Raw genomic sequence first — 27,338 nt, 5'->3', positions numbered from 1 at the left:
TCTTTGCGTGTTCCAGACCATGTAAGTGAGGGCGCGGTCCAAACGGCACCTCTCTTGGCTCTCCACCTTCTCAAGTCCACGCACCACGTTTACGAGCGACGCAAAAACTGCTGGAAAGACGTTACGACTGGGCGAGGCGCATAGCTTATTTCCTACGTACCTTAGTGTTGCTTTAGAGCTGGAATCCCTGAGTTTTGGTGGGGCTGGTGTGGGGAAAAAAATAAACGTACAAAAATACCGGTTGCAGGCACCTTTTTCGTCCTGTGATATGTCGAGAACCCTCCTGGCCGCCCGCCGCTTCCAGTCTTCGACCGCTTTCTCTGTTGACCTCGATTCATGTACACGACCTTTTTGCAACTCTTTTTTCTAGTACCGACCGGTGAATAACTCTGCGACTTATATTGGAGCGCATATTGTTTGTGCGAGTTACACTCTTCAGCCTGCATTGGAGTTTACCTATTCCAATCGTGTATCGCATACTACTTAACTGCCCACGGCCGGTCTCGCAACATCCCGTCTGCAGGACAACACCGCACACACCAGCCGACCTACATACATTTGCGCCTACACTTCCTTCGGTTTGAGCTCGTCATCGGGTCTCTTATTGGGGAAAAGTAAGGGGTCAAGGATCTAGTGCCATTTTGCAGTTTTGACTTTTGGTGGATCTGCAACATGCACGCTTCTGGGTAACCTGATCGTTGAACATTCCCGTCCATACACCCATCCCATCTTCTAGGGTACTCTCCGATTGCGCGCCCCCAGAAAGAGTCCGCAAGTCTGTAGGACCGCTTTGGAACCAGAAGAAATGTCTTCCCCTGTCTTTGGCCAGTTTTCCCCCTGGGCCAGAAGACGGTCGTCTACCGTCTCCAATCACTCTCAGGACCACCCTGAAGACCAAACCATAACCTCAACCCCCCCAGAGCCAATACCAACATCCCAGAACCAGCAGAACAACAACAACAACAACAACAACAACAACAACAATGATGCATGGTTTCTTTCCTCCTCTGTCGGTTCAGTGAGCCACCGTGAGCCTACAAGATCCTACATTCATGGTTCAATTAGGGACCCAGGTATGTTTACATTCCCCCTTATCCCTCTTATCCCACCCAAACCTCCGTAATGTAAACTAACAAAACCCATACGATAGCCCGCCTCGAAAACATCCAGTCAGCCCGCTCCGTCCGCGCTGACACGGCCGAACTCGCGGATTACTTCCTATCAGACAAGAAAGACGGACGCAGCGCCTCGTTCCTCTCCCGAGCACGCTCTCTCTCGTCATCGGCTCGACCCGATCACGCAATCACGGGTGGTAGTGGTGGTAATCGTAACAACAACAACAACAACAACAACAACAACGAACCAGGCGTCACCAACAATAACAATATAGCAAACGACCTGCTCGGCGCATCGATCTCGGCCGAGACCATAGAGGAAGTCTCTGAGCCGCCTTCGCCGGAGCCGTTGGATGATAGCGCTGAGGTTGACTCTGGAGAGGGGCCTTCGATGATTGCTGCTATGCTGAGGAGGTCGCCGCCTGAGGAGAGGTATTTGCTGCCGCACCATAAGGAGGATCAGATAAGGGAGGATGATGTGGTGGAGGTTACGGGGGATGAGGATGAGGATGGGGATGAGGAGGATGATTTGAGCAGGCTGTCTACGAATGAGCCACGGCCGTTGCTCTCGAGGTGGGGCGCGGAGGAGGATGAGTCATCGCCGTTGATGGTGTCGAGGTCTAGGGAGAGTAGGAGGAGTTATGGGATTAGCAATGGGAGGAATGGGAGTGTTGATTTGGAGAGCCAGAAGGGGCCGTCGAGGACCGGGTGGCTGCATAGGACTGTTGACTCTGTCAAGGGGGGTAGGGGAAAGGTTGCTAGGGGGTTCAAGAGTTGGGATCGGCATGCGCTTTGGAAGAATGTTGTGGTTGCTCCTGTGGCGTGCCTGCCGGCGGTGGTGGTTGGGTTGTTGCTGAATATTTTGGATGCATTGTCATATGGTGAGGACTGTGGCTATCCTATCCTTTGCGGAATCGTTACTAACAGCTACCAGGTATGATATTGTTCCCGCTGGGAAGTCCAATTTTTGCCAATTTAGGATCGGCGGGTATTTCCATCTTTTACGTGAGCACGATCATCTCGCAGTTGACATTCTCGACTGGGAGTATTTTCAGGGGCGGAGTCGGATCTGAATTGGTAAGTAAATGTAGACCTATTCCCATGCAACAATGCTAACATCCACCAGATCGAAGTTGTGCCCTTTTTTCACAACATGGCTGCCACCATCGCCACTTTGGTAGGCGAGGACAAGCCTGATGCCGTCATTGCAACTACAATCACCTCTTACGCCCTCAGTTCGATGCTTACCGGAACTGTATTCTACCTCATGGGCAAGTTCGAGTTTGGGTATATCGTCGGTTTTATCCCCCGTCATATCCTGATCGGCTGCATCGGTGGTGTCGGTTGGTTCTTGGTTGCCACTGGCTTTGAGGTCACAGCGCGGATGGATGGCAGTCTGAACTACGATCTTGAAACCTTGAAGAAGCTTGCGCAGGCTGATACTGTCCCACTTTGGATCATTCCTTTGGTGCTTGCCATTGTTCTGTTTTGGGGCCAGTCCAAGATCACATCCAAGTTCTTCCTGCCGTTGTACATCCTCGTCATTCCTGCTGCGTTCTACGCGGTTGTCTCGATGCTTGGGGCTGTGGATACAGAGAGTCTGAGAGGGAAGGGCTGGGTGTTTCAGGGGCCTCCTGAGGGTGAGCCGTGGTGGTATTTCTGGACGCTTTACAGTACGTACTTTTCTACCGGTTTTTTTATGTGAACCTCCCGCTAACATGTCAACAGAATTCCACCTGGTTGACTGGAGCGCCATTGTGCAGTGTGTCCCCGCCATGTTCGCCCTCACCTTTTTCGGAATCTTGCACGTCCCCATCAACGTCCCAGCGCTCGCACTCAATGTGGGGGAGGATCATGCTGATCTTGACCACGAGCTCAAGCTTCACGGCTACTCGAACTTCCTCTCTGGATGCGTGGGCAGCATTCAAAACTACCTCGTCTACGCCAATAGCTTGTTCTTTATGCGCTCAGGCGGCGACAGTCGGCTGGCAGGTTACATACTTGCCGCCCTTACCTTTTTAGTCATGATGATCGGACCTTCATTGATTGGTTTTATTCCCATCATGATGGTTGGTGTCCTCATATTTGATCTTGGGTTTGAGCTGCTGCTGGAGGCCGTGTGGCAGCCGAGGAAGAAGCTCAAGTTGCTTGAATATCTTACCGTCATTGCTATCGTGTTGATTATGGGTATCTATGATTTTGTCGTGGGTATCGGGGTTGGTATCTTGCTGGCTTTTATCTCGTTGATTGTTCAGGCTTCGAGGGTGCCGGCTGTTCGAGCCAGTTATTCAGGAGAGGTGGTTGGCTCGACAGTGAGGAGAAACCCTACACAGCAACACTACCTGCGCCAGGTTGGTCGCCAGATCAACCTCATCAAGCTTTCGGGGTATTTGTTTTTCGGTACCATCGTCAGCGTCGAGGAGAAGATCAGACACCTCATCACCGAGGACCAGTTCAAGAAGCGGCCTATCAAGTTCCTCATCTTGGACCTATGGCTAGTCACTGGGCTGGATTACTCGGCCGGCGAAGTCTTCAACACCATCAGCCGCCTCCTCAACGGCAAGGGCATCGAGCTCGTCATCAGCGGTGTTGGGCCCGAACGTTCCTTGGGCCGCTCCCTCCGCGCGGTCGGGTTGGGAGAGGACGGGATTGAAGTCAAGTTCCTCCCGGAACTGAATTCAGCCCTGGAATACTGCGAGAACGAGCTTCTCAAAACCCTCTATGCCAACCAACAAGAGGAGGAGCAGCAGCAGCTCATTCAGCAACAGCAGCAGCAACCCTCGCCGAGACCTTCGGCAAACTTGGATGTGCCTTCTAGCCTGGGCCCGCATTTTTCGTCTTCTGACCTGTTGGGGTCGTCGCCGAGGAGGTCTCATCTGAGAGAAGCGGCCAAGAACTCTCTTGGCACGATGGAAGTACGCAAAAAACTCACGAGATGGCAGTCTTTCAAAGAGCCGCTGCGTCTCATCCTCCGCATCTTCCAAGACGTCTCGGATAAAAACGAGGACTTTTGGTTCCGGGCTGTGGGGTACTTTCAGAGAAAGGAATACGCCCACGGAACGGTCCTCTTCAAATCAGGGGAGCAAGCAGAAGGGTTTTACCTGCTGGAGTCGGGGATTTTGAGGGCTGAGTATGAGCACCCTCAGGGGATGCTGTACGAGAGTATCGTCGCGGGCACCACGTGCGGGGAGCTGCCGTTTTTCAGCGAGACAAACAGGACGGCGACGTGTGTGGTGGAGAGCGAGGGGGGTGTGGTGGTTTGGGTTATGGACCGGGAGGGGTGGGGGAGGATGCAGAGGGAGGAGGCGGAGGTGGCGAGGGAGCTGTTGAGGATTAGCCTCAAGTTGACGAGCGAGAGGATGGGGGTTATTACAAGTTATACGCTTACTATGGCTGGGTGAGGGAAGGGGGGGGGGGACCTTGAGCGAGTCGGTTTTTTTTTGCTTTTGGTATTGTACCGGGTTTAGGTATATTTGGGTTTGGGAGGGGGTAACGAAAAGCGTTTGTTTTTTGGGGAGGGATGTCTTGAGCCCGTAAGATAGAGGGGTTGGTTTGGGTATGAGGCAGGCCATGTGAGATTGGTGATACGTTGTAGATAGGGGGTACAGATGATACCAAGACAGTGAAGAAAATGTCCCGAGAATATCACCACCGTTGTTGTACATTTTATGCACCTTGCAAACACTTTGCAGACTAAGACGGGAAAATATAGTGAGATATGTTTATAGGGAGGATCGCCGAGACATGCAGCAAGTTTGTAGATTGGAAGAATATGACAGATAAGAGTCCGAGTACTTTATATCATAGGATGGCCGATGTGGAATTCCAAGATAGAATATCCCGTTGGTATCTCCGGTAGCTGAACGCCTCTTCGGCCGAGTCAAAGTCTCACAGCCGATTGTACTTGTCTCGGGTTTGGAAGACTTCAAAGATGACACCAGACTATCTCCGGCTGGAGCATGAGATTGGTGGCTGGTTTCATGGGGCACCCGACATCCATCAATTAACGTTCGTGGAGGTTGCTCCTTCCTTGTGACAATGCTGGTTGTGGTTCCTTCCTCAAATGGTGTTCTGGTAAGTCATCGGCAGGAGCAAGACTTTGTGCTGGGAAGGTGCGATGACTGAAGGAAAGAACAGCTCTGGGAAGGTTACTGAGGGGGTGGACAGGGAAGGTGTTCAGGTGATGGAGATGATGGTGGTTTTGCTGCTTGTTGAAGGGCAATTTACTGGTTGAGAGGGCCAAAGTATTTGAAGAATGGCTAGACAGTGGGCTTTATCCAGTTTGCTGAGATGTTGCCGGGATTTGAGTGACAAGCTGTTAAAGGGACTTACTTGCATCTTCTCCTTTAGCACATCAACACATTACCCGTTTAACATATCGCCACAACCCCCCTTTACCACATCACCACATTACACTTTTCCCGCATCAACCCCTTCCAATGCTTACCACCCCGACACTAAAATATATTTAAGATCAGTCCGTTTTTCGTTCTATTCTCCTCGCGCAGCAAAAAATGTTCCCCCCCATCCCGTCCCTCTGTTTGGGCATATAACTAACCTTCAAATCTACATATATATCATACCCCTTTCACCAGCTATATCGCGAGGTTTTTGGCTCCAACAAGGACCAGGGCTTCACCTACCCCAGGCGCCCTCAACCGAACTCCAAGACATGATGGCTCGTTTCCGGGGAAAGAAAAAGGGTTCGAGTTTTGGCTCAGCTGGGGGGGATTTGAAACATGTGTGGTTTTGTAGCTTAGGTGGTTCTTTGTTTTGAAGGGGTGAACCATGGTTTAGGTAAAAAGATATGGGCATAAATGCGTGCGTGATGTCTAGGCTCAGCCACATCTCAACGTGTGATATATACGAGGCGTGGAGTAAGACTCCCTCATTCAGCCGCCTCGTGATCGAAGGCCGCGCCGAGGATAGACCTTCTTTGCCATGGGGCAGAGCAGAAGAGTCTGGTTGAGTTTGATCTACCACATCCTACCAGAACTCAGAACCTGTCCCAACTCCCATGTCTTCCTATTATACCACACCCAGATTACCTATCAGGTGTGTGCCGCCCAGGCTATGGCACAGTTCCTTCCTACCCATCTCGCCCAAATGCCGGGTCAAGACGACGGCACAGCTCAAGAAACATGTATCATCAAACATCCAATAAACACGATGTTCCCGCGCCGTCAGGAAAACCGCTATTATTCCCCTACCGGCTTTGTGCCACCCACCATTTACATCTCACACGAAATGCCGATTGCTGCTTCTTTAGACTTTGACATCTCTGCGAGATGGTGTGCAAGTGGGGGTTTGTTTCTGAAGGGACTGAGACAAACAATGGAATGTTTCCCTTTTTGCAAGGGCTCAATAAACTTGAGGCGACCGCCAAACTCGGAACCATACATGCACTTTCAACATCTCAAAAAGCTGGATTGTTACCCATGTTTCGATCGATCCTTAAGAATGAAGGAAAAATCTGCCAAGGTCCTCGATAAATATGTTTGCTGCCCTCTTTCCCCCCTCAGCAGAAACGCACTGACATAGAAATTCGGACTTGGAGGATGCATACGCACACATTTTATCAGTGCCCTCTCCTCGCAGCAGTTGGCGTCTCGGCGGGGGGCAACTCAAGTTCTGGCTAGCTACACCACAGAAAACATTCAGCCTTTTTCCCCCTACAGGCACTCAAGGGAACTAGATAGTGTAGAGCTGTTTCAATAGAGGCTGAATAATTCAAGGCCCTAGAAAACACAACATCCCGTTCGCACAGGCCTCCTTCGTTGCGATCAGACTTGCCATCCCGCCGAGGGAGTATTATCGATCGAGATAACCCGTATGTAGGAAACAAGACACTAGTACTGTTGTGTAGTGTAAAAGGGGACCAATATCGGAAATGAAAGATTAACGACGGTAAGTAGTAACCGCAGGGAGACTACGCCAGGAACGGCAGAGGGACGATAGCCGACGCAGCGTGCTGAGGGTATGTTGGGTGGTGTGAATGTACCTGCAGACTGCAGTAGTATCATGGTAGTCTGCTTTTTCGGTTCTATAGCCGTAACTCGTTACATTATTGCCGATCAGGAAAGTTGAATTCGGAGAGAATATGACCGGAGGATAATGTCTTGCCTTCTTGTTGCCCAGATATATAATAATAATCTGTATGGAGTGATTCCCGGATTGCCGGACGATGAAGATTGACGACATTTGAATCTGATTCAAGCCCTCCCTGGGACGGCTCTCGCGATCCCAGGGCGATGGTACAGGCCAGTGGAGAACTGCTGCAGACAGCAAGCTCTTCAGCATTCCATTGAATGCAAGACATCGTGCGCCAACTTCTCGAACACTGGCTGAGGTCACAGTCGCATGGCCATGGCCATCATATGGTTACCGCAACGACCCCCTTTTTATCAGGCGAGCGTGGTTCGCGAGAGGTTGTGATTGGAACGGCACAGCACGAGGGTCACTGCAGCAGACTTCCGGGGCCCCTGTCGATAGTGAGCACAGACTTTGGTTGAAGGCCTGATAGGGAAGACATCTCAGTTGCCGATGGAGGAGCAAAAAGTCTGGGGTTGACGAGATGGCGGACGAAATCTGACAGGTCTGCGGCGTTTTTGAATCCAAAACTGAGTTTGATTGCCTCAATCAGCTCGTGGCTTCGTCGAGTGCCTTTCAGCTTTGTGATTCGAGTGTTTTGTGTCTGGCTATTGGAGCCGCCGTGGGTGGGTTGTAGCGGCCACCTGATGCCCACCGCACCTCCTGCTTTTGGTACCGATCGTCATCCTCAGTTGTTGCCCAACTGGTGATAGGATTTGGTGTTTTTTTTTTTGTCAGCCCGATGAGATGAGAGAGCCTTTTTGTGCCCCTCATCTAGGTGAGGAGGCCCTGTTGCGTGATGTGGCTGCCATCCTCCACCGGGGTATCAACCCCTCACCACTCATCATCTCGACTGGATGTTTCTCTCAGATCGTGGAGCATGTGAAAAAATTGTCGCGCAAAAAGGTAGGTTACCATTGATGCGACGCACCAGCGCGATGTGATGATTAGGTGGGATCTCAAATCCTCCGCGCCGCCTCGTCACTGGTGGATGGGCGTCATCAACGGAAGAGTCGACGGTCGACTGTTACTGGCTGCTTGCTGTTGTCAGAAGGATGCGCCATGGCACAAAAGCTCAGAATCCGCGGCCCCTCGTGTTTCTCCAGCACATAAGTCACAGCTCGAGACACACAAACCACCGCGGCGCCGGCGAGGCGGACGTTGTCGTAAGGATGTCTCGAGCTTTTCGTCACACTTGTGAGCCTGTGAGATGGCTCAAAAGCCAGGTGCGCTAAGATTGCTCCTCAGTTCATGCCGGCATCCCTGGCCGACTTGGAGAAGCCAAGGGTCACCAGGCCCAAAACGGTTTAAGCCCTCCAGGGTGGTGGGTGCAGGGATCAGCAGGGACCCGATGGTGGTCCGTCAAATTGCTCTCTCGCGAGGACGGCAACGGCCAGCAGAGAGACGACAGAAGAGAGAGAGCATCCAAAGTGCCATCGACAGGCATTTCGGGCAAGGCGCAAGGGTAAAAAAGAAGTGGAAGGGGCAACGGGGAGCCGAAGAAAAGCAACGGCACTCCCACTTGCCCATCCATCTCCAGCTTTCCAGGTTGTCACGGCTCTCTCCATCTCCAGTCTCCATTCCCTCGTTCATTCTCTTTTGTCTGTTCTGTCTTTTTCTCGTGGAGTGATCGATAGCCCATGTCGACATTACCTTACCTTACGCGTAGTCAACCTAATCGCAGCTGAGTGATTGTTAGGTACCTACTATACTCATACTCGACAAGTTGAGACGAACTGTTTTGGCCACTCGTTTTTTTTTGTGCGTCCTACTACATGGTTGCACCTTTCACGCCAGGAACGACACGAGAGGCCAGGCCATCGATATAAGGCCCTACCGCAGTACTAATTGGAGCACACGCCCGCCTACCGCACCGCACCGCACCTACACTACCGACCTATCTATACCCAACCCCCGACCCCCCGAGTCCAAGCAGCGACTCTCGACGTTCGTTTCCGTCCTTGGCTGCCCAAAGTACAAAGCCCACCGGCGCCGCCGCTCTCTCTTCGGTCCATTTGCGCTATTGTACGGAGACGGGGCGTCGCGCGCATAAACCCAGTCGCCCGCATAGGGCCTTGTCGTCCACTCATTTTTTTTTGCTTCTGGTCCAGGGCTCTCAAATCTCTCCGCGAATCCCACACGCTACCGCCGGTACCCGTGCCTCTCTGCTCTTTTCAACGGGCTCCCGAACGCCAGCACCCGAGTGCAGTGCAGTCCGATATCGTGACGGCAACCACCGCATATCCCACGAACTTGTTTCTTTTTCCTAAGCCCTTTTGGTTTCGCCGCGATACGTCCGACCGACTTACCTATCAGCATTCCTCTGCACACTCGCTCGCCAATTGGTACGGTGCAATTCAATTCTAAACTTGCTAGCCATGAGCGGCCTCTTTTGAGCTGGCATTGACAATTGACTGTGGCGGACAGGCTCTTCGATACCACCCCGTTTCGGCCCGCGTTTTGACAGTGGAGGGTGAATCGGCGGTCGGTACTCTTTCTCTGGTGAAAGCAACACCCTACGCCCATGGACCTCGATCGACCCGAGCTCGAACTTTTGCTGTAAACAGAGGCGGAAGCCCCTGAAACCTTGTTGCACAGTCCTCCCACTTCGCGGCCACTGCCAGTCGCATCAACAACATGACAACCCTCCCGAGGCCATCGCGGCCTTCGAACGCACCTCCTCAAATTGCCCTACCAGCGCTTCCCGTTGGAAAAACACGAAAAAGCATGGGTGGATTAGCAGTTCCACCGACCAGGTCGACACCAACATCACCAAAAGCCCTTCGAACACCGTCCTCGAATCTCCTTCCGCCTGCCACTCCAGCCCCTTCCGGAGCCTTACCTACACCCAGAACCGCCTCAGGATACAATGCGACGGGCAAGACACTTAGGAAAACAGTCAGTATCAGCGCTTTCCCGCACCCCCCTCGCGGAGATGGTCGAATATCCAGCCTCCCACCGAGCCCACTATCCGCCGGCCTTTCGCGCAAGGTCAAGACGCCTACGACACCAACCTATCAGTTTTCTAATGGATCCTCGAGTTTTCTTGCGGGAGCAGGCGACCAGAAATCAGTCTCGCGAACAGGAGGGACGAGGAATTCGGATGGACTGATTAGTGTGTCTTCACCGCCCCAGAGCCGCAGTTCCTCTGCGCAGGACTCGTATTCTACTTCTGCCACCCAGTACGAAGATGCCACCGATGCCGCATCCAGGTCAGATGCTTCCCCCGGAAAACCTGCCTCCAAGTTTGATGGCAAGGGAAACGTCGTGGTCAGTGTCAGAGTCCGGCCAGATGCTGCCGGCAATGACCAGACGCCAGATGGGGAGTGGATGGTGGAGGGAAGAAAATCGTTGATCTCGTACCGCGGCAAGGAAGGGGGAGATTATATCTATGGTAAGAATTCTACAAAGTAGACAGTTGAGTCTCGTAGCCGTCTGACCGTTTCTCAGATAACGTCTTTACGACACACGACGACAACGCCAAAGTCTACGACCACTGCGCGAAACGTTTGGTACGAAGAGTAATGGAGGGCTACCACGGGACAGTATTCGCCTACGGCATGACGGGCACTGGAAAAACCTTCTCGATGCAGGGAACTGCGTCATCCCCGGGTGTAATACCTCTCGCTATTACCGACATCTTCTCCTACATTCGCGAAACCCCGTCTCGAGAGTTCTTGCTCCGCGTCAGCTACCTGGAAATCTACAACGAAAAAATCCACGACCTGCTGAGCATGTCCACCAACACCGGCCCCGGCGCTAACCAGCAGCAGGAAGAGATCAAGCTACGTGAGGACAGCAAGAGGGGGGTTTATGCGAGCCCTCTCAAGGAGGAAATTGTGCAGAGTCCGACGCAGCTTCTGCGTGTGATTGCCCGTGGCGACCAGGCTCGTAGGACAGCAAGCACCCAATTCAACGCCAGGAGTTCCCGGAGTCACGCCGTGGTGCAGATTGTGGTGGAAAGCAGAGAGAGGGTCCCCGGAAGTGCTGCGGGGGATAGCAAACGCCAAGCGCTTCCGCCCGGTGGCGTCCGGGTGTCGACATTAAGTTTGATCGACTTGGCTGGTTCTGAGAAGGCGGCCGAGTCCAAGGAGAGGCGTCAAGAAGGGTCCCACATCAACAAAAGCTTACTCACTCTCGGAACGGTCATCGCCAAGCTCTCCGAGCAAAAGGCCGATGGCAAATCTGCCGACAAGGATGGGAAACACTTGCCGTACCGCGACAGCAAACTGACCAGATTACTCCAGGGCGCGCTGTCCGGTAACTCGTTGGTTAGCATTCTCTGCACAATTCAAATCGGCGCTCCTGCAAGCGCAACATCAGCAAACACGCACAACAACGAAACCCTCAACACATTAAAGTTTGCCTCTCGGGCCAAAAACAGCATTGTCAGCCACGCTAAGCGTGCCGAGGAGTCTTTGGGCGCTGGTGGCGACGGAGGCGCAAAGGTACTTTTGGAGCGGTACAGAATGGAGATTGCCGAGCTTCGAAAGGAGCTCGAAGCCCAAGCAAAGTCCAACAGCAAGAAGGAGGCCGAGATTGAGAAGGAGAGGGACGCCGAGGAGGAAAGGGCTCGTGAGAAGGAAGCCGAGTTGCGGCATGAAGAGCAGATGCTCGAAATGCAGCTTGCTAGGACCGCGCTGAAGGAGAGGATAGACCACCTCAACCGCCTCATACTCAGTTCAAAATCGATAGGGGTCAATGCGAGCGGGTCTTTCAGCTCGTTGGGCATTCATCCTCGATACTCGCAAGGTTCCATCCGGTCGTCGATGACTATCTCTAATGGAGGCAAGCTCAGCCTGGAGAGGACAGCGTCCATGACATCTAGTGCTTCAACAATTGGACGGAAGTCGAGTAGTCATCGGTCGTCTGGCGGTGCACCAGAAGCGGTACCACTGACAGAAGACGATGACAGCATGGGGGAGTACGGCGACGGGACGGCATCACTTGCCGCTCAGAACCGAGCCCTCCAAGCGGATCTTGTCGACAAGAACCGCTACATCCAAACGCTAGAGAAAAGATTGCTGCAAGCCCGCCGCGCGAGCTCCTCTCGGGCGTCGGTCGGCATTGCAACAGCAGGAAAGGGCATTATGGTTGGCGAGGACCATAGTGTGTCCGCTCTTCTCAAGGAGAAGGATGCCGAAATCGCGGAGCTCCGTGCCCGCCTCGACGACAAGGACCGGATGTTGACTGCGCTGCGGAGCGCGGCCAGGTCAAGAGACAATGCCGAACGAGTCGAGTCCCGGTCAGAGGCCCGCAACTCGCAAATTCTCGACAGCAACCCAGGGCCAGCACCGCTCGGCAGCCCGCCTGCCCCCAACTCGTTAGTTAGACAAGTCTCGCAGCTTCGGAAGCAGACGAAGAATGTCGATGAGATGAGCAAGATGCTCGACGAGATGCTTCACGAAAGGGTGGAGAGCGGGCAGGTTGTCAGGGGAAATCGGGGGAGCCTCAGGGTGGTTGGTCCAGAGAGGGAGTCGAGAGAGAGGGGGTCGTTGCTTAAGGAGTTGGTCCCTTCGCCACCGCCGACGATGCCATTACCTTCGCCGCAGATTCTCACGCAGAGCCCATCGCTTCCACCATCGATGCCACAACCTCCTCCACCACTGGGCGCGGGGCCATCTGGATCCCAGCCACCGATTCAGTTACAGTTGTTGTCCAAGCAGAGGACCTCGTTAAGCCAGGAGCCGAGCAAAGCAGTTGCGATGGAGGTGTAGGAAGGGGGCCGTGGCCTGTATAACATGCAGGAACATGTATAAGTGTTTTTTCTTTTTCCTTGGTTGGGTTTCACATGGAAGAAGGTGGGGGTAAGGAATACGGGGTACTTTTTTTTTTTAATTTCTGTCTTATACCCGACTTGTTGTTATTGGTATTTTTGCTTTTTGGTCTTTTCAAAATAGCCCACCGTTTCTCTGTTATGGTGGAGGTCGGGAAATTCGGGGGGAGGGGATCAAGTTTACTTTTCTCAGCGTCATTTAGCAAGCCAGCGTCTTGTTGTTAATTTTGTACATTAGCTAGGAGTGAAGGGGATGGTGGGAAAGGGGAGAGTTTTGTATGGGGGATCCAACTAGTTTGGCAAACTTTCTTGTTGGAGATTGGAGGAGGGAAGGGTTGGTTGGTGATGGGGCTTTTTTTGTATCCAATGTTGGCCTGCCTGGTGTTTGTTGTCGAGGAGCAGGGGAGAGCATTTGTTCATCATTTTTTTCCATCATTGAGGCTATGGCATCATGAAACGACGCACGCGCAAAAAAAGGGGGGGTAGGAGAGGTGGGAGGAGATGAGGTGGGATGAGAGAAAGAAAGAATGGAAAGCGATTTTTTGAAATGCCAAAAGAAATTATTCTAAACATTTGATGTGCTTTTTTTCCCACACGTGCGTGGGTTTCGAGGCGGGGCATGATGATGACTTGAGAGAGTTTTTGTTGAAGCCTGGGGGCGAGTATGTGTTGATTTTGGAGGCCTATGTGTGAATGGGCGAGGCGTATATAGATGTGATAGCATGAATGAGAGGTAGTTTTCATTTTTTTTGTATTATGTTTGAGACCTGATAAGAATGTGGTATAAACAAAACAAAAACCGAGAGAGGGGCTGCATATCCAATTCTTCACAGTGATCCAACACGAGGCTGAATATGGTTATATGAGTATCATGATGTAGAGGCTCAATATATTGGTTCAATTTCAGAGTATCTACCTCAGAGACCGAGCCCTAGCACTGATATGCCTCTGGAGATGCCTTCAAGGTCAGAAGTCCGCTTACCTTCTCGTTGCTGGAGGTCACACAAACTTCCCCACCTGCCGTTGGTGGTGGTTCCCCATGCCAAGCGGGAAGGCACCGGGTGTGCCGGGAAGGGCGGGAGCCAGGCATCTGATTGGATGATTTCCCCGAAGCTAGTGCGTTTCAGAAGCGACAGGGGCTCAACTGCCACAAATGGTGATCGCCGCCTGCCCCGCCTCCGCCGACAAACTTGCCCTTTTTTCCAGCTCAAACGGAGGGGGAGGGGAAATCCCTAGAACGTTTTTGTCTGCTGAATTGCCTATCGTGCCGGCCATCTGGTGAGGCCGTCGAAAGGCCAGAGGGGCATGATGAACTCCAGATTCCGGGTCAAGACCTTTCTAGAACCTGGGGATGAAACCAGGAAGAAAGAATCACATCATTCATGCTGTTTGGTGTCTTGTAGATGGATCTCGCTTCCCGCTTCAAACAAGCCCCCGTTGGATATCGATAAGATTTGGTTTTGAGTTTTCCGGGGTATCGGTTCCTTGGGGCGCATGGGTTTGAGACCAAAACCAAGCAAAAGATCTGCTGTGTTTGCTGTTCTTCTTTGGCCTGTGATCTCATGGTGGGCCATAACCTCACCTGGCATTCTCCGTTGGCCCCCTGAACAACAGTCGCAGTGATCGACACAGAACAAGTCATCGGGGTCCATCCTCGAGGCGATCTTTTCCCCTTCTCCCATTCTTCACCATGTACGTCAGTATATGAATTAAATTGTCGACTGTGACGCTGGGTGTCCAGTTGAACTTTGCTATTCTATTCTCGAAGCCAACGGCGGTTGTACCAGCTTCTGCTCTCGGCCACACCCCCTCCGAGCTGCGAATAGAAACTCGACGCAGTTCGCATCGCATACCGATTTTCCGATATACCAACAGCGCCTCTTTTGTCAGCCTCGGTCTGATTTGCGCACTCTCTTGAGAGGAAGACTCCAAAAGTGAGACTGAGACCCAGGTAAAGGTAGCACAACCTGGCCTGGTACCCCTCCAGTGCTCGTTGAACCGAACCCACACCCTCATTTCGGAGAGGGATATTTGGCCATTCTCATTTTCTGTCGAACACCGTTTGTCAATCCTCTAGATGATACTTCCAACACCTACCTAGTTCGTACTGGTGGCGATCTTCGGCAGGTGGTCACTTCGGCTGTTCAAGCGGCCCGTCCACTTCAAGCAAGACCTCTTCTCCTCCGCCCTACCTCGAGAAGGGGGGGACACCGGCACTGCCGCTGATCTTCTTTGCTGGACCTGAAAATCCGGCTGGCCGCCCTCGCCATTCTATTCGATCAACATCTTGCATCTTTCACTCTGTCCTGCCCCCATATCGGCCTCCAACGGCCCATTCCGTCCACCACGTCGTCGTTGTCGCCTTGTAACAAGACCGCAAGCGCCTCGCTCCCTCTTGTACGACTGTGTTCTGAAGGGTTCCTGATCCGTGCCCACGAAAGATACGATATCCCGGTGGCATAAACGTCACTTGTCTTTTCGGGATCAGGGCTTGGGAGTTGAGCTCTCCCTGATAAGACAAAGATCCCGACCTCAAGATCGCAACTCCCTTATGACTTCGACGATTCTCACCGGTCGGGTACCCCCACCAGAAATTCTTCAATTCTCCTCTGCCGGACACGGAGAGCAGCACGCCGGTGTCGACAGAGACGAGCAGAACGCCGCTCCAAACGCTGGGCTTCAGGGCGGCGGCTCATTGTATTCCAAACGGTATACTTTTCCTGCGGTCGCCTTATCCAGTTCTTGATTTCGAACACTAGACTTTCCTTTCCTGGTTTCTGTTTCTGTTCTTCAACATGCCGCCAACACTTGACCTCAGTAGAACGGCGCATGCCAAAGCCATCTTGCCGCCCCGTATCAACCTTCGACGAGCAGCCTCGTACAATGTCGCCGAAAAGGGCCCTCTATCATCCACATCCTCTCGCTTCAGCTTCAACCACTTGGTATTCTCACCACCACCATCTCCAGGCCTTCCGTCACTCTCCCCACCGAAAAAGCCCCCCCAGAGGAAATTGATCCTAGGCGTACGCCCAATACGACTCATTCGATATACGATCCGGATTTTGAGCATTCTTGCTGTCTTTTGGATCTCGCTCGAGGTTCTTACCTACCTCTTTGGACCGGAAATACCGATACCGGCTGATAACACACGACTGTCAGTCCCCGAGAAGCCGATAGTAGCACCGCCAAAACGAAGCGGTGGAGTTGAGATGGTATCGCAGAAGGGGGCGCCAGATTTCGCTACGCCTATCGTCATCACCGACCATCGAGGTAAGGCGAAATGGACAGTATCGATACCCCCAGGGACACCGTTTCCACTGTCCCAGAAGGGTTACGCAGACATGTGTGGGAGGTGTGAGCAGGTAGCGGCCCGGGCGGTGGAATTGCGATCTCAGGGGTCCGGGTTGCCGCAGGTCTCACTCAGCTTCGGGGCGGAGGCACCCGATCACGACTTCATTGATGTTCAAGAAGCTGAGGAAGCTGGTTATTTGCCAAAGAGGGGAGCGGGAGGAACAAACACGGGGAAGCCTGTCTGCAAGAAGAGCCTCACTTTTGTTCTCGAGTCCGGCGAGGCTGGCCTGGGAAAAACGCTCATGATGCTCTGGATCGCATATGGTCTCGCCGAAAAAGAAGGCCGTGGTTTCTTCATCGACGACACGAGATGGGCATACGGAGAGTACTCCGACATCTTTGAAGCGCCGCCCGCGCAAGACTGCTCCCCACCTCCTGATCATGAACGTCTCCCCTGCCCACCTCAGGCACGTCACCTGGTCGTCTCAGCTGCCAACGCCCACGAAGTCTTTGCCAACCTCCTCCCTCCTTCAGCAGAGGGAATCTTCTCCAGCTCTTCCCCACCCCTCGAACCACTCGATTCCTCCCTCCTCAAGAAGCAATTCGCGCTCGCTCGCTCCGGGTTCAGAGCCCTCTTTCACCTCAACGCCGGAGACGCCCGCCACGTCGACAGCCGCACCCGCAAGCTCCTCGCCAAGCGTCTCGTGCCCAAAACCAAGGGCACACAATCTGGTCTTTCCATCGGCCTTCACATCCGCCGCGGCGACCGCCACCCGTTTGAACCCCAATACAGGCGCTCGTACCTTCCTGTGAACGTCTACACCGACTTTGCGCAGGAGATCATCGCCTCCAAGTTCAACTCGTCCGGCAGCATCTTCCACGACACGGCAGAAGAAAACCGGCTTGCGCGTGAGCACTCGTTCATGATCCTCGCGTCTGACGACCCGCTTGTGTATGACTCTGAGGAAGTGAAGGACAACCTCAACGGGAAGAGGGTGGTGAGAGCGCAGGATAGGATCAAGCTCGCTTCCAAGCATGAGCTGCTCCCCAAGGGGGGAAAGGAAGAGGAGCTGGATCGGAACGTGATGCACAAGTTTGTGGATGAGGCTTTTGGGTGGGAGGGTGGGTTTTATGCCGGCATGTTTTGGAATTTGGGGGTGCCGACGGCGAATAATGACAAGAAGGAGGAAAAGGGGGTGGGGGCTGAGTCGCTCCGGCTTAGGAGCTTGGTTGGGAGGGCTTACATGATGGATTTGGCGGTGCTGGCCGAGGCGAGCGATGTGGTGGTTTGCACGGTTAGTAGTTTGGGGTGTAGGTTGTTGGGGGTGATGATGGGGGAGGGGAGTGTCAAGGGGGGGAGGTGGGTGAATGTGGATGGGGGCTTGGGTTGGTTGGGTCTTGATTGAATGTGTTTGTTGTTGTTGTTGTTGTTGTTGTTGTTGTTGTTTGCTGTTGTCGGTTGCAGGAGTTTTCTTTTGTTGTTATGACACTGTTTTTGCTTTTGGCGTTTAGGCTTGGGTAAAGGGGCATAAGAGAAAAGAAAAGAGGACATTCTTTTTTATTGAAAACGGGGGGGAGGAGTGGAAGAGGAGATGATACCATATACCACACACACATGGGAGCCATTCGTTGCATCTACCATTGTCATCATCATCATCATCATCATCATTAGCATGATTTCTTTTTTCTTTTTCAAGTTGTACATACTTTCTCTTCATTCGCTTTTTCGTTTACGTTTTGGGCGGTGCGCTCAGACTTTGCATGGAGCGGGAATAGTCATTCGCTGGTTGTTTTACAGGGAGAAGACGATAGATATGTCGTTGGTGTCGTTGTTGTTGTTGTTGCTGTTGTCATTTTAGCCAAGGATAGGAAATCACATGAAATGAATAAGCAACAGTGTTATTACTACGTATCATTAGGCACTAGGCTACTTTGGAAACTGTAATCGATATCGCTTCATGCGCCTGTTCTCGAGAGGGTGTCTCGCCTTGTTCTCAGTCTTCACTACTTGTGATCCGAACAACGGAGCGGAACCCACTGACGAGGCACAACTCGCCGCTTTGGTGAGAAGATGCCGGGTGTAAGCGCACGGTCAGTATCGGTATGAAGCTCTCACCGAGAGTAAAGTTGGGTCAAGTGACGAAGAGAGAGCGACATGTTCAATATCACCAACACCCTACCATCGCACATCTGCGATAGCACTTGTCAGCGGAGCCCACGGGCGTTGACACACCGCACTCCACAGCATGAGGTGGGTAGGGTTCATCCGATGACAGCACGCCCTGCAGGTTCGAAGTACGGGACAACTGGTTAAGCCAAGCCACCATATCCCACAGGCGGTCTGTACATGGAGAGCAGAGAAGACGGTCCTTCAGGAGAAGGAACGGTGAAACGAAAAATGAAGGCATTCGCTTACAGCCAGAATGCGCCCAGCTTCTCCCAAGGTCGGCGCATATGTGGTGGTCAACGGTAATTGCCGTGGAATCATTGGCGCAACTTTGATCGGATGTTGCCTTTCTATCGCATGATGTGAGTAAACGGTGCGGTGGGAGCGTACGGATGCGAAGTACCCAGGTACCGTGCGAATGCGAATACGAAACCGCTCTTGGGGAGCGCCTGATTGGCCAATCTGGGCTGCCGTGGCAGGGGCAGATTACCTACCCAAAAGCCAATTCGCATCCCTTTTTCTTGATGACATGAACTCTAGAAAAGTTCTTCGCTCCTTCTACTTAAAGGTCGCGAGATTCTTCTCTTTCTTTCCCCGTGGGCTTTGATTGTTGGCATCTCGCACGCGCGCTTGTTGCATTTCCCAGCAGCCTTGGACACGTTCTTTTTCTCTACTTCTTTTTAATCTTCCCTCCCCGACAGAATGGGTTTCCTCCAGGATGTCGCGGGCCCTCTGCTCGAGGGCTTCTCGACGCTGGGACTTGCATCGCAAATCGGTGTCGCGACGGCCGCCTTTGTGGTTGTGGCTGTCGTCCTCAATGTGCTCAAGCAGGTGCTGTTCAAGAGCCCCAACGAGCCACCGATGGTGTTCCACTGGTTCCCTATCATTGGAAGCACCATTACCTACGGCATGGATCCCCCCAAGTTCTTCCACGAGAACAGAAAGAAGGTGAGCAAGCTCCTATCGCCATCATATGCGCGCGCGTCTGGGTACTAACCGTTTCTGACGACAGCACGGCGACTGCTTCACCTTCATCCTTCTCGGCAAGAAGACCACCGTCTACGTCGGCCCCGAGGGCAACAACTTCATTCTCAACGGCAAGATTCGCGACGTGAATGCTGAGGAGATCTACACCGTTCTCACCACCCCTGTTTTCGGCAAGGATGTTGTCTACGACTGCCCCAATGCGAAGCTGATGGAGCAGAAGAAGGTTGGTCCAATCGAACGATGCCAGCTGCAAGACTCTGGTTAGCTGACACGCCGAAAAATAGTTCATGAAGATTGCCCTCACCACCGAAGCTTTCCGCTCCTATGTCCCCATCATCTCCGACGAGGTTACCAGCTACCTCAAGCGTACCCCCGACTTCAAGGGCCAGTCTGGCGTTGTCAACATCTGCCCCAAGATGGCTCAGATCACCATCTTCACCGCCTCTCACGCGCTCCAGGGCAAGGAGATCCGCGACCAGTTCGACGAGAAGCTTGCCGACCTCTACCACGACTTGGATATGGGCTTTTCTCCCATCAACTTTATGCTTCACTGGGCTCCCCTCCCCTGGAACAACCGCCGTGATCACGCCCAGCGAACTGTCGCCAAGATCTACATGGACACAATGAAGCGCCGTCGCGCTCGCGGCGATGATGGCCAGAAGGATATGATGCAGCATCTCATGAACTCCACCTACAAGAACGGCACCAAGGTTCCCGATCACGAAATCGCCCACATGATGATTGCCTTGTTGATGGCCGGCCAGCACTCTTCTTCATCCACCAGCTCCTGGATCATGTGCCGTCTCGCCTCCAGACCTGATGTTATGGAAGCTCTCTACCAGGAACAGATCGACAACCTTGGCAAGGATCTTCCCCCCCTCAAGTACGAGGATCTCGCCAAGCTCCCTCTCAACCAGGCCATCGTCAAGGAGACTCTCCGCCTCCACGCCCCTATCCACTCCATCATGCGCGCCGTCAAATCTCCCATGCCCGTCCCCGGCACCAAGTATGTCATCCCTACCGACCACGTCCTCCTCGCCGCCCCCGGTGTTTCCGCGACCGACTCTCAGTACTTCCCCGAGCCCGACAAGTGGGAGCCCGCGCGCTGGCAGAAGGATCACCCTCTGGCCCCTAGCATGGTTCGCAATGAGGATGAGATCAACGAGGAAGAGGAAGAGAAGATCGATTACGGCTATGGTCTCGTCAGCAAGGGCTCCGCGTCTCCTTACCTTCCCTTCGGCGCCGGTAGACATCGTTGCATTGGCGAGCACTTTGCCAATGTGCAGCTTCAGACTATCACCGCTGAGATTGTCCGCGCTTTCAAGTTCAGAAACGTGGATGGCAGCGACAAGGTGATTGGCACAGATTATGCCTCTCTCTTCTCGAGACCATTGGAGCCCGCGAACATTTACTGGGAGAGGAGGAATTAGACTTATGTGTTGTTGTTGTTGGATGCGATGAGTTGTTGTTTCGTGGCGTTTGGGGTCTGCGGTCGTCATTGATGAACCAAGTTATAGTGAGTGCTTTCTTGGAACAAAAGGGAAAGCATTTGCATTGGGAGGAAGGGAAGGGAAAGCAAAAACACGGACACTGGGAAAGATGGGAAGGGGGGGTATGTGGACGACCAGTGATGACTTTGCAAAGTATATATACACTTAGTTAATACTAATATCACAAATCATAAGAGATCGTGGGTGTTGGTTGTGCATTAGTGTTGTGGGTTGGTGGTGGGTTGAGGGGGGTGATTGGTCTGGGGGGCTTCAGGGGTTGGTCTAGGAAGTTGTTGGCTGAGAGGACGGACGATGGCCACTGGTGTAGAGCATCATCTTCAGGCATCGTTGCAAATATCACAACCAACCTATTATCCCCTCCAGGAATCATTGCGTATGGCAAGTCAGGTTGTGGACAAAATTTTAGGGGCTGCTATTGTGAATAAAGGCTTTTGAGGGCAGCCGACAGGTCTTTCAACAAAAGTAAGGTTGATAGATCTTGAACATGTTATTACCCCACAACATGCAAGTGTATACCAGCTCCCATTCATTTCTCAACAACAACCAAACCAAGTTTTACCTTTCAGGTCGGGGTACAAGGCACCTATACAGAGCAGGCTAGGTAGGTAGCATCACGATATCCTGATTGGCAAAACCCACAGCTTTGTTTCTTATCCTCGGATAAAGGGTGTAAAGCAGGTGTGTGTGTGTAACCAACACAATGAGCAACCCTTATTTCCACTCTAAACCACCTAGATAGTCAGTCAGCTCAGACACGGCCAACCATCATCATTACCTCCACACAGCCAACCAATTTTCATATCGCAGTTCCAGAATCATCACGCCCGTATTTTAAACCGAGAGTAGAGTTTGATATTTCTATCTTTATCCCAAAACCCTGAAGCCACCGACAACAACAACAAGAACCTTTACATCAGCAAGCAAGCAAGCAGCAAATAGCAAATTGCAAGCAAGCAAAATCACCATACACAAAAAAAGAAAAAGCCAAGTGCAGCCTTCTTCATCTCCTGTTCCCCTCCACCCAAAACAAAAAAAAGACCCAAATCAAAAGAAGACAAAAAGAGAAACCGACGGAAATCAACAACCCACAAGTACTTTTCCCAACCGATTTTTTTTTGCACCACATTGCGCCAACCTGTACCACCTACCCCCCCGCCCCCTCCCTTTCTTTCCCCCATCTTCTCAAACATATCTTAGGGGATAAAAACTTACGCCCAGGTTTTATATACCTATCCCCTCCTTCTACCCTCATCATACCACACATTTCTCATACTTGTCTCCCTTCCATGAAACTTCTTGATGCCTCATACGCCTCGCCGTTTTGGGGTCCCATCCACAGAAAGCCAAAGAAACCACAATGAAAATAAGAGAGAGAGAAAAAAGGAACACAAATAAAATCAGCAAACAAAAAAGCACACATCCCCTTTCTCCCCAACTCCTCGCTGGCTTGCTCGCTTCATCACTCGCGCACAACAGCCTGTTCTTTCCCGCCTCCTCGCACTCTCAAAAAAAAAAAAACCAAACACACACCCCAAGCCCCCCTAAACCAGTCCAGCCCAGCTAGTCCAGCCGTAAGGTCCTCAATTAGTGATTATTACTGGTGAAATAACGAGTGTATAACGTTAGTTCCCCTTCTTCACCTCTCCGCGCCGAGTTTTTTGCAACCATCCCAAATATCACCACCCCAATTTTGTTCCTCTCCCTCGCACTCTCCCAACACCATTTTTTGTTGTCGTCAGAACCCCCAGGTCTAATGGTATTCGTTCGGTTCGTGGTCTTCGTCTCTTCCGGGCTCTCTCCTTTCTCGCTCTAAAACGCTGTCTCGGTGGGGGGAAAAAGCAGGTCTCCTCTATGTTGTGCGTATCGTTATCGTCGGCCAGTCTTTTGATTGGCCTCAAACCAGTCAACAGAAAAGACCAATGCGAGAAAGGGATAAAAATGAAAGAAACAAAAAGAGGACAACGGGGTATCAGTCTGAAATCCAGTCTATGCTTTGGGGTATATAGATCCGCAGACAGCCTTCCCGCGTGCGCTTTACTCGGAAAAAAAAAGTCGTCCCCTCCCACGCCCAGGACCACCAGGAAAACGCCAGACCGCATGATGCAGGAGAAATGCAAAAGTACCCGAACCAGGAAAAAATGGTGAAGAAGGCAAGTATGTTTATGCCGTAGGATAAGGAGGCGAATCGCTCAGCAGGATACCATTGTTGCATAAGAGATACCGAGTCGGAATGCCACGCTTAATGATTGTTGTCTTCGTTGATATTGGGAAGATTCTGCTGTATGGCCATAAATCCTGCGGGATTCTGCATCATGCTGGAAAAGAGGTTCTGCTGCTGAGCTCGAAGTTCCGGGTCGCACGGTGGGGAGTGTTGCTTGTGCTGGACGAAGATACGTTAGTGTTCAGAGCTTTATAGAACTTGCTGTGAGGTGTTTGCTTACGTATTTTAGACCGTTCAGGTTCTTGTACCGCTTGCCGCAGACTTCGCACTTGAAGGGTTTCTCCTTTTCCATACCCAGGGTGCCTGGATAGGGCGCATGAGTCTCAGGATTGACGATGGAGAATGTGCCGTCGCCATTCTCGTGGAGCTGCTGGGTTGAATGCCCATGTGTCTTGTGATACCTAGAATTTGAGTCAGCAACATATCACCTGGATCGGTTGCACTGTTTTAATGGTTACTTACTTCAAGCCGTTTTGGTTCTTGTAGGCTTTCTCACAGCCGATGACGGGGCACTTGAACGGCTTGTGCTCTTCGGGTGGTGGCATCATCAGCGCAGTGAAGTGCTGAAGAAGCGTGGTTGGATCCATGCCCGGTGGCAGTTGGCTGTAGTCAAGATTCATGCTCACCAACTGCTGCTGCACTTGCTGCTGCATTTGCAACTGCTGTTCCATGGCTCGTTGCTGGCTGGTCATCTGAGCCGAAGAACCCCCGGGGCTGTAAAGGCGCTTCGCAGGGTCGTCGATGGTGTTGTTGATATTGAACGGAAAACCGCCTAGAGGCGCCAAGTTGTTGGTGTTAAGCTTCATGGGCAGGCCTGACATATCATCATCCTCCTCCATAGCGTTATCTTGTGAGAACTGTTGTCCGCGCTGGGGCAGGCCTTGGTGAGTCGTCAGTGTTGGTGTGTTGACCGAAGAGACGGTAGGATTGTTCTGGAATCCAAAGCTCTGAGCAGCTGGTGTTGGTGGCTGCGAAGTGCGCAACGCTTGATGAGGAAGCCCCGAGGCATTAAGATGAAGCTGGGGGCGCTGCTGCTGACCAAAGAGGTGACGGGTCTGCTGTATACGTTGGCTGTCGTCCATATCCATGTGCCCGACAGCATCATCCATTTCCATGTCGCCAACTGCATCCATCTCGTCGTTGAGGTGAGACATGTGGTTGACCTTGGGCGCGACCGGAGCCGCCTGCTGTCGCATCATACCGAATCCACCAGCGCCCAGGTTGCTGGCGCCAGTACCAGGCTGGCGCTGTTGCTGGAACCCATGCATCGGTTGTGTTGGCTGCTGTGGTCTGACTGAAGGTGCAACAGAAGTTGCACGACTGGCAGGACCACGCGTGAAGTTCCCGCCGAACCCAGGCCCCAACGTGGAGTTTCCCGTGAGGTTAGTATGCTGCTCCTCATAATGCTGGAGCAGATCATGAAGGGTATCCCACGTCGTCTCGCAGCAGATAAAGTCGCGCATAAAGGATGCTTCCAGCTTGGGCATATAGGACGATGAGTGGAACGATGGTGACTGATGTGTCGGATATGGAGAAGTGCCGGCCATCATTATTCTGCAAGGTATGTATCAGTCACACCTGATCGAAAGCATGATTCAAGTTTTCAGTTATAAGTGATGTAGACGCAGTGGCGGGGTGCGCCGCAACCAGCGTGCGCGAAAGAGGCCCCGTGAGAATGCTAACATGGATAAATAACACTTACTCGTCCTTGACAAAACTCCCCAAAGAGATACCACCCCAGCTCATACCACCCATCAGACTGCCGGGTCCAATGTTATTCGAGTCCCGGCGAGTGCGGTTGGGGTTGGTCATGGAGATGGGCCTTGCGCCGACAAACGAGTCCTGTCGACTGCGGCCGAGGCCTGAGTCGTAGACGGAGCCGGTCGCCATGTCGATATCTGGTATACCTGGCGTGTTGCTTGTTGGTATCGCTTCGTGATTGGACAGGGCAGCAGAGGCGGCGACGTCGTCGCTGCAATCGAGCAGAAAATCAAAATCGGTATTCTGGGGATCTTGAGGCGGGAGCGATGCGATGTCAACGAAATGCGACTTTGGGGGCGCGGGGACAAAAAGGCCAGAGGTGGGAGATTTGGGAGTGGCCGGCTGAGGCGTCAAGGATGGTGAACGTGACGACGAATTGTTGAGAGAGGAAGGCGAATCACTGGAGGCAGAGGCCAAAGGTGATGCGCGATTGGGACAAATATTATTAGTGAGAGTTGTGAGAGTATTTTGGCCAGTCCCCGATGGCTCCGCAGGCTCGGGGCTCGCTGTGGAATTGATGAGTGAACTCGACATGGGATGTTGCATGGCAAAAGAGGGCCTTGTTGTGGGGAGCGCTGCCTAGCCTCGGATGCGGGAGGGTTTGTTTCCTCCACTGTTGCTCTAGTTAGTGCCCACTGGAAACGGTTGGACGACGGGGTGCTGGCAGCTGCTTGATGCCCAATATCCAGGTGGGGGAGAGCAGTGCGGTTTTGGGGGGGCTCTTGGGGGGCTTCAATGGAAAGGATGAGACGGGAGAAGAAGAGCATATGGGGAGGGAACTGACCTCGAGTTATAATAATAATGCTCCTCTCGGCTCAATGCGAGACCTGAAGCTAGAGTTTCGGCACGCACTCTCAACCTGGAAGGTCAACCACCCAGTACTTCGTAGCCCACAGGCACGGGGGCGTCGCTTTCTTTCTGGAGGCGTTTGACCCCAGTGGATTCAGGTTTAAAGGCTAGGGTCAGCGAGTTATAACGGCGTCGGTTCCGCTTGTTGGGGGTCGACCGTTCAGCGGCTCAGAATCGACCGCCAAGAAACAGAAGTCGTGTGTAAGTGTTAGGCCTGTTAGGGGACCGTGGTACGGCCAATGACTAATTCCTGCTGTCGACAGAGGGTATCACAGAGCCATGCGCGCCAGCCAAAACAGCCCAGAGGAGTACCGTCGAGGATAAGATATGGTTCGGCGGTGCCTCGGTGGTGTTTATGAGGGTGTAATGGTGATTCTTTTTCACGCCCTTTTGAGGTAGCGATGGATATAAGACTCGGCGGTATTTGAGGGGCGCCCCCAGGCTTCTCGAAGTCGATGTCTTGGCAAATGGCGTGCAGATCAATCGCAGGCTCAGTATGCCCGAGAGCCGAAAGCACCTGCGAGAACAGACAGGCGTGGCGGTAGGGAACCGAGTACGGGATTCGTACACCTCGGTAATAATATACTGTACAGCTGGAGACAGACAAGAGACAGGTGGAGGTGGGCAAACGGCGGCCTTGGGTGGTAGGTGGCGGGTTCAAAGAGGATACTGATGACGAGGAGGGAAAGTACTAACAGCTGGAGGCAGACTGGAGTGATGGACCAGTATCAATGATGGTGGGGAGGGGGCCGTGAGAAGGGGAGACAGAGGACGAGAAGAAGATACAAGATGGGAGACAGAGAGAGCTCAACCAGACATGAGCATATGGCAGGAATGGAAAGAGTTCGAGGTCGTGCGGGCAGGCGCAACAAAGATATTGTTATGGCGGCAGGCTGGGAAGGCACTAACAGACCTGAGACGGACAGTGTCCTTGCCATCTGCTAACGCCGACTACGGTAAACGGTACCTTGACCACAACACAACTCCAACAAGTTTATTAGTTTATGACGAGCATTTCCAGCGATCCTGGCCACGTCTGGCAATTTGCTATACCGCCGTAGCCCGCTCCCATGTGTCACCGCCAAGTGCGTGGGATTACTTGCCATCGACAGATGCAGTGTAACTGTCTTCTCATCTCTCTTGCGGGTGTGCGGGTGTTGTGCGTGGAAATCAAACGGAAGCATGTCCAATGTCCTCCGGTACCAGCGGTTTGGAAGGTCGCTAGACAGGGGCAAGATGTGGAGGCACCGTGATTGTTGGCCTTGGTCTTGCACTGTGCGGATTCATCTTGCCTTGTCGGTAGTCGTCGCGGACCTGGAACCTGTGCGTTGATCTCCCATCGATCTACAATTGTGCCACACAGCCATCAATCCCGTCACCCTTTTCCCCTCTTGTTCTCTCGAGATTCACTGGTAGCTTCTCCCGCCTCTTCAGCCATTGATTCACTGCGAATGATTCATTGCCGCGCCAATCACTCGCATAAACGCCAGAGTTACCAAGCGTCCAAGTCGCTTGGTGTAACAAGCCGCTGGTGTCATGTGAATTCGGGCCACTCTCGAGACCCTGCTGT

At 52.6% G+C, this 27,338-nt stretch overlaps 6 protein-coding genes across 6 annotated transcripts; 4 read left to right on the top strand and 2 right to left on the bottom strand.

Moving 5' to 3' along the window:
• Nucleotides 1-805: 805 nt before the first annotated feature.
• On the top strand, nt 806-4,779 carry QC761_104500 (uncharacterized protein; the record flags this gene model as incomplete). The annotated part of the gene is made up of 5 exons (XM_062873707.1): nt 806-1,073; nt 1,151-1,996; nt 2,050-2,192; nt 2,242-2,788; nt 2,844-4,779. The coding sequence occupies 5 exons, from the start codon at nt 806-808 to the stop codon at nt 4,514-4,516; spliced, it is 3,477 nt and encodes a 1,158-aa protein (XP_062736773.1). The 3' UTR covers nt 4,517-4,779.
• Nucleotides 4,780-7,134: 2,355 nt separating this feature from the next.
• Nucleotides 7,135-7,415, bottom strand: QC761_104495 (uncharacterized protein; the record flags this gene model as incomplete). The annotated part of the gene is made up of 2 exons (XM_062873706.1): nt 7,135-7,158; nt 7,239-7,415. 2 exons carry the CDS (start codon nt 7,413-7,415, stop codon nt 7,135-7,137), a joined length of 201 nt encoding a protein of 66 aa, XP_062736772.1.
• Nucleotides 7,416-8,419: 1,004 nt separating this feature from the next.
• On the top strand, nt 8,420-13,455 carry KIP2 (Kinesin-like protein kip2). The gene is made up of 3 exons (XM_062873705.1): nt 8,420-9,550; nt 9,633-10,599; nt 10,656-13,455. The coding sequence occupies exons 2-3, from the start codon at nt 9,843-9,845 to the stop codon at nt 12,920-12,922; spliced, it is 3,024 nt and encodes a 1,007-aa protein (XP_062736771.1). The 5' UTR covers nt 8,420-9,550; nt 9,633-9,842; the 3' UTR covers nt 12,923-13,455.
• A 1,085-nt stretch (nt 13,456-14,540) lies between these two features.
• On the top strand, nt 14,541-18,215 carry QC761_104480 (uncharacterized protein). The gene is made up of 2 exons (XM_062873704.1): nt 14,541-15,690; nt 15,800-18,215. Exons 1-2 carry the CDS (start codon nt 15,533-15,535, stop codon nt 17,676-17,678), a joined length of 2,037 nt encoding a protein of 678 aa, XP_062736770.1. The 5' UTR covers nt 14,541-15,532; the 3' UTR covers nt 17,679-18,215.
• Nucleotides 18,216-18,691: 476 nt separating this feature from the next.
• ERG11 (Lanosterol 14-alpha-demethylase) lies at nt 18,692-21,035 on the top strand. Its single transcript, XM_062873703.1, has 3 exons — nt 18,692-19,387; nt 19,452-19,649; nt 19,711-21,035. The coding sequence occupies exons 1-3, from the start codon at nt 19,142-19,144 to the stop codon at nt 20,854-20,856; spliced, it is 1,590 nt and encodes a 529-aa protein (XP_062736769.1). The 5' UTR covers nt 18,692-19,141; the 3' UTR covers nt 20,857-21,035.
• A 709-nt stretch (nt 21,036-21,744) lies between these two features.
• SFP1 (Transcriptional regulator of ribosomal biogenesis proteins) lies at nt 21,745-26,631 on the bottom strand. The gene is made up of 4 exons (XM_062873702.1): nt 24,861-26,631; nt 23,621-24,712; nt 23,379-23,559; nt 21,745-23,317 (listed from the first exon to the last, which is right to left on the bottom strand). The coding sequence occupies exons 1-4, from the start codon at nt 25,463-25,465 to the stop codon at nt 23,177-23,179; spliced, it is 2,019 nt and encodes a 672-aa protein (XP_062736768.1). The 5' UTR covers nt 25,466-26,631; the 3' UTR covers nt 21,745-23,176.
• Between the last annotated feature and the right edge of the window lie 707 nt (nt 26,632-27,338).

Source organism: Podospora bellae-mahoneyi, assembly GCF_035222275.1.
Source record: "Podospora bellae-mahoneyi strain CBS 112042 chromosome 1 map unlocalized CBS112042p_1, whole genome shotgun sequence".
Classification (NCBI taxonomy): Eukaryota; Fungi; Ascomycota; class Sordariomycetes; order Sordariales; family Podosporaceae; genus Podospora; species Podospora bellae-mahoneyi.
Note: the sequence above shows the minus strand (reverse complement) of the source record. Positions and strands in the feature narration are given on the sequence as shown.

Coding starts and splice junctions, on each gene's coding strand:
- KIP2 (XM_062873705.1), top strand. CDS start 9,843: ATGACAACCCTCCCGAGGCCATCGCGGCCTTCGAACGCACCTCCTCAA. Junction 10,600..10,655: donor AGGGGGAGATTATATCTATG/GTAAGAATTCTA, acceptor ACCGTTTCTCAG/ATAACGTCTTTACGACACAC.
- QC761_104480 (XM_062873704.1), top strand. CDS start 15,533: ATGACTTCGACGATTCTCACCGGTCGGGTACCCCCACCAGAAATTCTT. Junction 15,691..15,799: donor GGCTCATTGTATTCCAAACG/GTATACTTTTCC, acceptor ACTTGACCTCAG/TAGAACGGCGCATGCCAAAG.
- ERG11 (XM_062873703.1), top strand. CDS start 19,142: ATGGGTTTCCTCCAGGATGTCGCGGGCCCTCTGCTCGAGGGCTTCTCG. Junction 19,388..19,451: donor TCCACGAGAACAGAAAGAAG/GTGAGCAAGCTC, acceptor TTCTGACGACAG/CACGGCGACTGCTTCACCTT. Junction 19,650..19,710: donor AGCTGATGGAGCAGAAGAAG/GTTGGTCCAATC, acceptor GCCGAAAAATAG/TTCATGAAGATTGCCCTCAC.
- SFP1 (XM_062873702.1), bottom strand. CDS start 25,465: ATGCAACATCCCATGTCGAGTTCACTCATCAATTCCACAGCGAGCCCC. Junction 24,713..24,860: donor GGGAGTTTTGTCAAGGACGA/GTAAGTGTTATT, acceptor CATACCTTGCAG/AATAATGATGGCCGGCACTT. Junction 23,318..23,378: donor ACCTGAACGGTCTAAAATAC/GTAAGCAAACAC, acceptor ATCTTCGTCCAG/CACAAGCAACACTCCCCACC.